The sequence below is a fragment of the Rhinoderma darwinii genome, chromosome 3 (genome assembly GCF_050947455.1).
Source record: "Rhinoderma darwinii isolate aRhiDar2 chromosome 3, aRhiDar2.hap1, whole genome shotgun sequence".
In the NCBI taxonomy this organism is placed as follows: Eukaryota; Metazoa; Chordata; class Amphibia; order Anura; family Rhinodermatidae; genus Rhinoderma; species Rhinoderma darwinii.
In genome coordinates, this window is record NC_134689.1 from 58433819 (window position 1) to 58444499 (window position 10681).

At 42.1% G+C, this 10681-nt stretch overlaps 1 protein-coding gene across 1 annotated transcript in view; it reads left to right on the forward strand.

Moving 5' to 3' along the window:
• The window catches only part of SLC23A1 (solute carrier family 23 member 1), a 514793-nt gene extending 508073 nt beyond the window's left edge, over positions 1 to 6720 (forward strand). Inside the window, exon 15 of the mRNA XM_075859964.1 lies at positions 6312 to 6720. Coding sequence (XP_075716079.1) covers positions 6312 to 6550 — 239 coding nt within the window. The 3' untranslated portion in view covers positions 6551 to 6720. The remainder of the gene's footprint in view (positions 1 to 6311) is intronic.
• The last annotated feature ends 3961 nt before the right edge of the window (positions 6721 to 10681 follow it).

Sequence of the window (10681 nt, forward strand, 5' to 3'; positions counted from 1 at the left end):
TTTCACAGAAGGTGTAAGCCATGTGGGGTTTAATTTGAGTCGTTTATACTTGTTACCTGTAGGAATAAATTTTGCACTATAATAACTCAAAGTAGATTTGAAAATCTCCCATTTATCATTTGTTCCATTATTTGACATTAGTTCTTCCCAGTCTATATCCTGAATTGCAGCCCTCATCCTAGGGAAATTGGCTTTCTTAAAATTAAATGTTTTTGCCCTCCCAGCCTGCGTTTTTTTTTTTAAAGTATAGGTAAAATGTAACTATATTATGATCACTGTTACCGAGGTTTTCACGAACATTGACATTCCCAACAAGATCTGCATTATTAGAAATGACCAGATCCAACAGAGCTTCACCTCTAGTCGGGTCTTCCACAAATTGGCCCATAAAATTTTCCTGCAACAGGTTGAGGAAATGTCTCCCCTTTGCAGTTGAAGCCGAACCATGACACCAATTAATATCCCGGAAATTAAAATCTCCCATTATCACTACAGTACCCGCCTGTGCAGCCCGCTCCATCTGTTTATATTATTGATTAATAATAATTTTGTATTGTATCAAATTTGAAAGTAATGCGTCCCGTCAACTTCCCATTTTTTCTATATGCGGCCCACTTACCCGGCTGAGTTTGAGACCCCTGCATTAGACTATATAGGAAGACAGGAAAGCAGAGTATCATAAAATAAAAGTTTCAGCTTTTTGAAATGCAGGTACAGCAGAGATGTAGTTCATGCAGGAATGAAATGGATTATATACCTGTATGAAGAGAAGAGAGATGGATGTTAGATCTGTGCCATGTATAACTGCCAGGACACTTTGATAGTATGACACTTCGACAGAGATGACTTATGACTTCTGCATTCATGCCCCCCTGCACGAGTCAATACTCCAATACATGTAACAAGTTAATATATACTGAGTATACTCATACTATATGTAGTACAGTATAAACACGGTATCACAATCCTATGTTATACCAACTCCCACTTACCTAAACATATATATGAATACAGTTACGTTGCAATACAATACACATGCACATGCTCACTGTTTCTGTCCCACTCCTTCGTAGCAATAACTATCCCTGTACACTAAGGGTAAGAGGGTTACCAGGGGATATGCAGGTAAACAAGTGTTACTGACTTAGGGCGCTGCAAGGGTTAACAGGGACTGCAAGGGCTATCAGGGACTGCAAGGGCTAACTGGGGTATGGGTATGTGAATGAGGGGGTAGCAAGAAAGGGTGACTTAGGGAACCGGGGTATGGGAATGTGCAGGTAGGGGTGCAGGTAACTTAGGGAACCAGGGCATGGGAATGTGTAGGTAACTTAGGGAGCCAGGGGTATGGGAATGTGCAGGTAGGGGTACAGGTAATTGGGGGTTGCAGGAAAGGGTTACTGGGGAGGTATTAGCTCGTTGTATAGGGGGAGTAGATACTTAGCGGTTCATGTGGTCCGAGTTGGTGTGTCTTCAGGGAGGCAGGAAACAAGAGAGAGAAGTGTGGGACCGTTTGTCCTTTTAAAACCCTCCCGTGCACATCTGTGTGACATCACATGCTCATGCACGTGCAAGGGGGGGGGGGCATGGGCTTATGGTTTCCTCATGGAATCTCATTACCTGGTGAGGGGGATAGAAGCAGTTGGAACTTCCTGCTTCCTAGATTTGTTCTAATGTCTTCTCCCCCCTCCCCCAGAGGGAAGAGATACACACCTAACTAATATCTGACATAGAAAACACTTCCCTTTACAGCGTCAAAGAGGGTAAGTATAAAAAAAGATTACTGTCTGCTGGCTTAGACACAGGGTCCAACAGACCGTGTGATACACATAGGATCAGACATGACATGTGGTAGGCTTATATACAGGGCCCAGCAGACAGAATCACACATGGTGTCATAATGTCTGCTGGGTCCTGTATCTAAGCCTACCTTGTGGGCCATCACACGGACAATATTTATCTTCATCTGAATAAGCCCCTTAGGATGGGCCGCTACTCATGGGCCAGTGTTGTGTACTTGCCCCCAGCATAAAATTTGCCAGCCAGGACCTATGCCCGGTGGCGGCATTAGCGACACTACATTGAATAGTATCTGCATCCTTAGGACGCATATACTATTGAACACTATGACAGAGCAGGGAGGCATCTCCCTGCTCTGCTATCTACTAGACTACAGGCCAAGTACAGCCTGCAGCCTGTCATGCGCATTGACGGGATCCCTGCACAGGCCGGCACGATGAAGTCACTTGATCACGCCAGCCTACGCAAGGATCCCATGTGCGCTGATACACTATATGGTGCTATCTACATGTGGGGGGGGGGGGGGGGGGTTTTGTACGGCCAGGGACGATTCTAGCTTTTTTTGCGGCCTGAGGTGAAAATTTAAATGGTGGCCTGCCACAGGCTGTTCTACGGCCTCACAAAAAATGTAAATTAAAAAATCATACCACCCATCATCTCACTGCAGATCATACAGTGACTACATTACTGATTAGAGGTAGAAAAAATATTTACATTAAGGCACTCCTCATCTGGTCCAGATCTCTATGATGACTTCTCCCGGCCATGGCTCATTTCAGCAGTTTTCCGCTCAGATTTCTTCAGCTTCTCACTTTTCAAACATTTCTGCACCTATATATGTAGATAAAATTCTTATGGTGCCACACACTACGTCCCTAAATATAATAGCGCCATACACTGCACCTCTAATTATAATAACACTGTGTTCCTGATTATAATAGCACCACAAAGTGTGTCCCATACACACACAGTGCCCACTGTAGATAGTGCCCACGTAGAGCCCCCTGTAGCGAGTGCCCCACATAGAGCCCCCTATAGATAGCCCCTCTGTAGATTATGCTCCTCATATAGCCCCCGCATACAGCCCTACCCCCCCTGTCGATAGTACTGCACATATAGCCCCCACATACAGCCCTACCCCCTCTAGATAGTGCTGCACATACAGCCCCCACATACAGCCCTACACCCCTGTAGATAGTGCTGCACATATAGCCCCCTACATACAGCCCTACCCCACTTTAGATAGTGCTGCACATACAGCCCCCACATTACAGCCCTACGCCCTGTAGATAGTGCTGCACATATAGCCCTTCACACTTTTAGCAAAAAAAAACACAAAAAAACTTTACATACTCACCTAAACCCGCTCCATCTTCTTGCAATGCAGGTCCGCTGGGGCAGAACGAAGCGGCACTGAGTGGCAGGGCAATCATTCTGCCAGGCCAATCACCACCTTTCAACGTTGCGTCGTTGAACAGCACTGATTGGCAGGCTGCCTTGCGCCACTTACATCAGTGAAAGGCACTGAATAGTGGGGCACGGAACATGTCCCAACATTCAGCGCTTATGCATGTAATTGTATCTGTGTCCTATAGATGCAGGTACAATTATGGTGCATGAAGGGGTGCCCCTGCCGCCCCTCAATGAGGCAGCAGGTTGCCGCCTGAGGTGAGATACTCCTCTCGCCTCATGGACGGTGCGGCCCTGTGTATGGCGCTATCTACGGGAAGGGGGCTGTAAGGCGCCATCTACAAGGGGGAGGTGGGGGGTGCTATCTACAAGTAGGGTGAGACACTGCCTAAAGGGGGCGCTGTATAGCACTGTATAAAAGGGGGGGCTGTTTTGCACCTAGGGCAGGGGGGGAGCCAGTAAAAAGTTTGCTATGGGGCCCAGTCTTTCCTAGTTATGCCCCTGAATGTGGCGATGAAAAAAAACATCCCAATGATGGGGAACATGGAAGCGAGGTCGCCCGTATTATACCAGAGCAACACTTTCCCAGCAAAAACAAAGGAGTCCAAAATGTGCTGAGTGTTGCAAAAGGGGATAAGAAAGGATACCGTTTATCAGTGACACTGGTTTGCGCATAACGGATTACTTCACAGCGTACCACACATCTATGGATAGTTTTATTATTTACCCATTATACCCTCTTATAATGGCCGGATCTAATCCGCACAGCTTACATATGCCCCCACATTATAAACTGAAATACCGGTAATAAACAAAAACTACTACCAAGAAAAGTCCACGCTCAAAATGGTGCTTCTTCCCTTCTAAGCCCTGTAGTGCGCCCAAACAGCAGTTTACATCCACATGTAAGGCATTTCCATAACCGGGAGAACCCGCTTAACATTTATGAGGTAAGATTCTCCATTGGCTCAGCATATTGAGCGGTGCAATGGCATATCAGTGGAAACATTTCAATTTGCATTATCCACTGCGTATTAATTTCTGAAAAACACCTTTGGGGTCTAAATGCTCACTGCACCCCTGATAAATGCCTTTAGGGGTGTAGTTTCTAAAATGGGGTCAAATACCTCACCTTTTCTTCTGAAACCTCCCAAATCTCCAAACAGCAGTTTATAACCACATATGGGGTATTACCGTACTCGAGAGACATTGCTTTACAAATGTAGAGGTGCTTTTTCTTCTTTATGTTGATCTAAAACTACATCTTATTGGGAAAAAATATATATTTTTTCATTTTCATGGCTTATTTATAATTAATTCAGCAAAAATTCTTTGGGGTGAAAAGTCTCACTATACCCCTATATGATTCCTCAAGGGGTGTAGTTTCCCAAATGGAGTCAGTGTTGGGGTGTTTCCAATATATTAGTACTACAGGGCTCAGCAAATGCGACATGGCGCCCAGAAACCATTCCAAAACCCAAACGGCGCTCCTTACATTTTAAGCCCTACCATGTGTCCAAACAGCAGTTTATGACTGCATATGGGGAATTGCTGTACTCGGGATAAATTGCTTTACAAACGTTGGGTGCTTTTTCTCCATTAGTTCCTGTGAAAAAAAAAATTAAAAATTTGTTAAAACTACATTTTATTGGAAAAAATATTTTCATTTTCATTTTCATTTTTTACGGCCTACTTCCAATAACCTGCGAAAAACCTGTGGGGTCAAAATACTCACTATAACCTTAGATAATTTCCTTGAGGGGTGTAGTTTTTTTAAATGGGGTTACTTGTGGCGGATTTCCACTGTTTTGGTCATTCAGGAGCTTCGCAAATGTGACATGGCCTCCACAAATCATTCCAGCTAAATTTGAGCTCCAAAAGCCATATGGTGCTCCTTCCCCTCTGAGCCCTGCCGTGTGTCCAAACAGCCATTTATGACCACATATTGGATATTGCTGTACTCGGAAGAAATGGTTTTACAAATGTAGGTGTGCTTTTCCTCTTTTAAGTCCTTGTGGAAATGAAAAAATATTCTATGTTTTATTGGAAAAAATTTAATACATTTTTTTTCACATCCCAATTCTAATAAAATCTATGAAACACCTGTGGTGTCAAAACGCTCACTACACACCTAGATAGATTCCTTGTGGGGTGTAGTTTCCAAAATGGGGTATTTTTTGGGGGTGTTTCCTTTGTTTTGGTACCACAAGACCTCTTCAAACCTGACATGGTGCCTAAAATATAATCTAATAAAGAGAAGGCCCCAAAATCCACTAGGTGCACCTTTGGTTCGAAGGCATGTGCTTCAGTCCATTAGCACACTAGTGCCACATGTGGGTTATGTCTAAAAACTACAGAATCCAGGTAATAGATTTATAGTTTTATTTCTCTGGAAAAGCCTCCTCTGCTACAGAGAAAAATGGATTAAAAATTAATTTCTTTAAAAAAAAATTGAATTTGTAAATTTCACCTCTACTTTGCTTTAATTCCTGTGAAACGCCTAAAGGGTTTTGAATTCTTTAAAGGGGGCAGTTTTTTAAAATGGGGTGATTTATGGGAGTTTGTTAAGTATGGGCCCTTAAAGTCACTTCAGAACTGAAAATGTGAGAAATTTCTGCTAAAGTAATAAGCCTTTCAACGTCCTAGAAAAATAAAAAGCATATTAAAAAAACCGATGCCAATCTAAAGTAGACATATGGGAAATGTAAACTGGTAACTATTTTGCGGGCTATAACTATCTGTCTTACAAGAAGATACATTTAAATTGATAAAATTCTAATTTTTGCAATTATCAAAACATTTTGGTGTTTTTCACAATTAAATATGTCGATCAAATTTTACTACTAACAAAGTCCAACGTGTCATGAGAAAACAATCTCAGAATCGCTTGGATAGGTAAAAGCATTTTAAAGCTATTACCACGTAAAGTGAGACATGTCAGATTTGAAAAATGAGGCTCTGTCAGGAAGGTCAAATCTAGCGGCAGCAGGAAGGGGTTAATGTTTAACCTAAGAAAATATATACATTTTATTGGGTTATTTTTGTGACCGTCCTGGATTTTTTCATATTGGCTTACATTAATATTATGTAATTATTTCTTCCAGGTTCAGAAAAAGAGAGGGGACTGGTGCAATGGAAGAAAGGAGCAAATGCCAATAGTGACACATGCACAGACCTGAAAACTTACGATTTTCCATGTGGGATGAAATTAGTTAAGCGAGTAAAGTGCTTCCGATGGCTACCTATATGTCCAGTTTTTAAAGGATTCAAAGCTTCTGTTCAAAAGGATCCAGTCAGAGATACGATGAATCAGGATAGCAAATCATTCTGTACTAGAGTGTAATACAAAATATAAACCAAAACTTCTATGCCATTGTAGATGAAAAACCAATTGTCAGAAAAGCTTCTTATAGCAACTTTATAAGTCAAGTTTGCAATTTAAAGTGACGTTTTGACCAAAAATAAAGATTTGTTTTCTTTCTTTAAATGGACCCCATTGGATCTATTAACATACCTGGGTGTTCATGTCTTTTAATCTATGCCTTCAAATTCTTGTTTTCAACGTGTCCACAATACTAAATAAGAGCATGAAAAAAAACAAATTAGAGACAATTATGATACCCAAAAGTCATTAGCAAAGTTTATTATACATACAAATATATAAACAAGTATCCAATATGAAACAAAGGACAAAAGGAGAGAACACAGTGGGCAACCCAAAACACTACAAAAAAAAGTGAAGCCTCACAAAATACCAATTCTAATAAAAGGCATTTGGTAAACCAGTTAAGATTGTCACAACAATGTATATGTCATAAAAAATACTGAATGGACAGATACTGTAATGACAAACATTTATAATGTGTGATGGTATCAAACCATTACGAAAATAAAACCAATATAAATACAGCACTCCTTTGGAGAGTAGTGAAAAACAGGCTGATCATTGCAGCAAAAAAGAGAAAATCAAAATAAGACCAGCCACACAATATGTAACATGACTTCCAGGGGTAGATTGGGAGCTTAAAGTGGTCCTGGAAGAAAAATCTAAAAGTGGCTCAACATTGGGGGTGGGGCCAGCACAAATAGGTGGAGTCAGCAAACCGTTAGCTGTAGCCACATAGGTGATAGATCTAATTATGTAGTCTTATTATTATTGTCAGCATTGGGCTGTGTTCACATCTGCATTGGACGCTCTTAGGCGGCTTTCACACCACAGTATTTCTATTAATATAATGTATGTGCTGATAAAGCTCCCAGGACATGCATTAAACGGTTTAAAAAATTGATGTCTCTGCTGTCCGTTCTCCATAGGTGCCCATGTTAAAAAAAAACACATACATATGCATGGAAAAAGTGCAGCCTTTAAAGCTATTCCACGCAGCAAAAAAAAAAGTGTTGAGTGTATGGGAGTCTATGGATCAATTTATCTAAGGCATCAGGAGCTTTCTCACCGCATATAGTAAAATGATAGAAATACCATGGTGTGAAAGAAGCCTTAAATACCAAAATAGTGCAGCATGCTGGGCAGCAAGTGGTAGGGGTACTGTGGGGAACAGAAAGTGGCAGGGGGGTCTCATAGGTTGCAGGGGACACTGAAGAGGATTTTGAACCTTTATTTATGATGGTGGCACAGATGGTGGCACAAGGGGGAGATGGGCATAGGAGGAATAGGTTAAGTGGGGGGCCAGAGGGGAGAGTGTAGGTGAAAGCTGGGCCGTATTTAGTTGATGCTGCCCTAGGCACGTTAATTGCTGATGTCCCCTATAACTCCTGAAGTTACAGAAAGAGCGCTGGACCCAAGAAACGTAAGCATAAGGCCCTGTTCACACGTAGTTTCTTGACACGTTTTTTGACGCCGAAACCACGTCAGAAAACGCGTCAAAAAACGTCCGAAAACGTGTCCCATTGGTTTCAATGGGAGGCATTTTTTTCCCCGCAAGCGGTAAAACCGGCTCGCAGGTAAGAGCAGCGGCATGCCCTATATTTGTGCGTTTACGTCTCTGACCTTCCGTTGACATCAATGGGAGGCAGAGAAAGCATTTTTTTGCTGCGTTTTTGGCTGCTGCGCTCAATGGCCACGGGTGAAAAACGCGGCAAACGGCGTGCAGGCTGATCAAAACCTGCCTCAAAATGCAGATGGAATTTTAAGGAAGAATTTTCTGCCTGCAAAAAACTCAGTGTAAACAGCGCCTAATAATGCTTTTTTATGTGTTACTGATTATTTATTTTTTGGTGTTTTATGACAGGTTGGGTTGTTAAACTACTTCGGATTACAGGACTACTTCGATTACAGACGTTTTTTTTTTAATTCTCAATAAAATGGTTAACAAAGGTGGTGTCTGTTTGTTCTTTCAATAAAATATTTTTTTTAATGTCTGTTTTTTGTTTTTTAACTTTATCACTACTGCCTTAGTAATGGCCGTTTTCTGATCGACAGCATCCATTACTAACGCTGGGGCTTAGCGTTAGCCGGTAAAAGGCTAACACTAACCCCCATTATTACCCCAGTATCCACCACCACCAGGGGCACCGGGAGAGCCAAGTACGATCCAGTGTCCGACCATCTGTAGCGATGGCTGGCCACTGGGGAGGGGGCAGGCTGGTATTATTCATCTGGGAAAGCCCAAAAATCGTGGCCATTCGCACCCTGGTACTGCTAGTCTGCTGCTGCTATGTTGTAACTGGCTAGTTCTGAAAAATGGGGTTAATCCCCATGTTGTTATTTTCTGATTATAAATTATTCTTTTTTTCTTTAAAAATTATGTGGGATCCCCCCTCCCATTTTTTTTTATAACCAGCCAGATACAGTATAGCAACAGCAGGCTAGCATTACCAGGTTGGGAAAGGCCATGGTTTCTGGGCTTTCCCAGTCTAATAATGCCAGCATGCGGCCACCCCATTACACAACCATCACTGCAGATTTTCGGGTACTGGATCATACCATGCTCTTCCTGGTACCCTGGTGTCGGTGGATACCGGGATAATAATGGGGATTAGTGTTAGCCTATTCACCAGCTAAAAGTAACCCCCTCCTTAGTAACGGATGCTGCCAATCACACAGCGACCATTACTAAGGCAGTAGGAATATAGTTAAAAAAACAGACATAATAAAATATTTTATTGAAATAAAATGCACCCACACAACCCTTGTTAACCATTTTATTGAGAATAAAAAAAGCAGTCTTTGAAGTAGTCCTCGAATCCGAAATAGTAGTCCAATAACTCAACCTGTAAAAAATAAATAAATAATCAGTGACACATATAAAAGCAAAGCAATTATTATACTTCCCTTTCCTGGCTCCAGCGCTGGATCTGGAAATTCCTGACGTCACTGCCCATATATGGATAGTGACGTCAGGAGAAACGCTGGAGTTCCTGAGCAGAGTGCTAGTACAGGCTCTGACCAGGGATTACGGTCCAGGGAAAGCTCCTGACGTCACTGTCCATATATGGACAGTGACGTCAGGGGCTTCCCCAGAGTCAGAGTCCCCAGGCAGAACATAATAAGGCCTCTGCCCCGGGATTCCAGTCCTGGGAAAACTCCTTACATCACTGTCCATATATGGACAGTGATGTCAGGAGCAGTGCTGGAGTCCCCGGGCAGAGTGCTAGCTGATGCTCTGCTCACGGACTTTAGGCCGTGTGAATTGCCCCATTGGGGTTAACAGATTTTAATTCAGCCGTGTGACTGCCGTTAAAAAAAAAAACAATCACGCGGCCGTTAAAAATGGTTGTGTGAATAGAGCCTTAAATGGGTTTTCCCATCAGGGACATTTATGACGTATCCAATGTCAGGAGCAGTGCTGGAGTCCCGAGCAAAGCGCTAGTTGATGCTCTGCTCGGGGACTCCAGCAATAGGCAGTGACAGCCCCTTGCGGTCATGCCATTGATAACACACCGACACTAACAGCACAGGAAGCAAGCCCTCAGTCACATGGTGTAGTGTCGGCGCATCATCAATATTAGAAAAGCTACAGGACTTCCGGAAACAATTCACTGGGTTTGAACGGCACCATTTAGTACCGAATTTTTAACTAAAGTACGTTAGTAAGTGACTTCTTTTTACATAAAAATGTTAATGCAATTTTTTGCAATTTGTTCCCCTGGATAACCCCCTTAACTCCTTCAAGACACAGCCTATTTTGGCCTTCAGGACACAGCCAATTTTTTCAAATCTGACATGTTTCACTTTATGTGGTAATAACTTCGGAATGCTTTTACCTATCCAAGCAATTCTGAGATTGTTTTCTCGTGACACATTGGACTTTATGTTACTGGCAAAATTTGCTCGATACACCAAAACACCAAAATTTAGCGAAAAATTGCAAAAATTAGCATTTTTCTACATTTATATGTATCTGCTTGTAAGACAGATAGTAATACCACACAAAATTGCTAATGCTAATTAACATCACCCATATGTCTACTTTAGATTGGCATAGTTTTTTGAACATCCTTTTATTTTTCTATG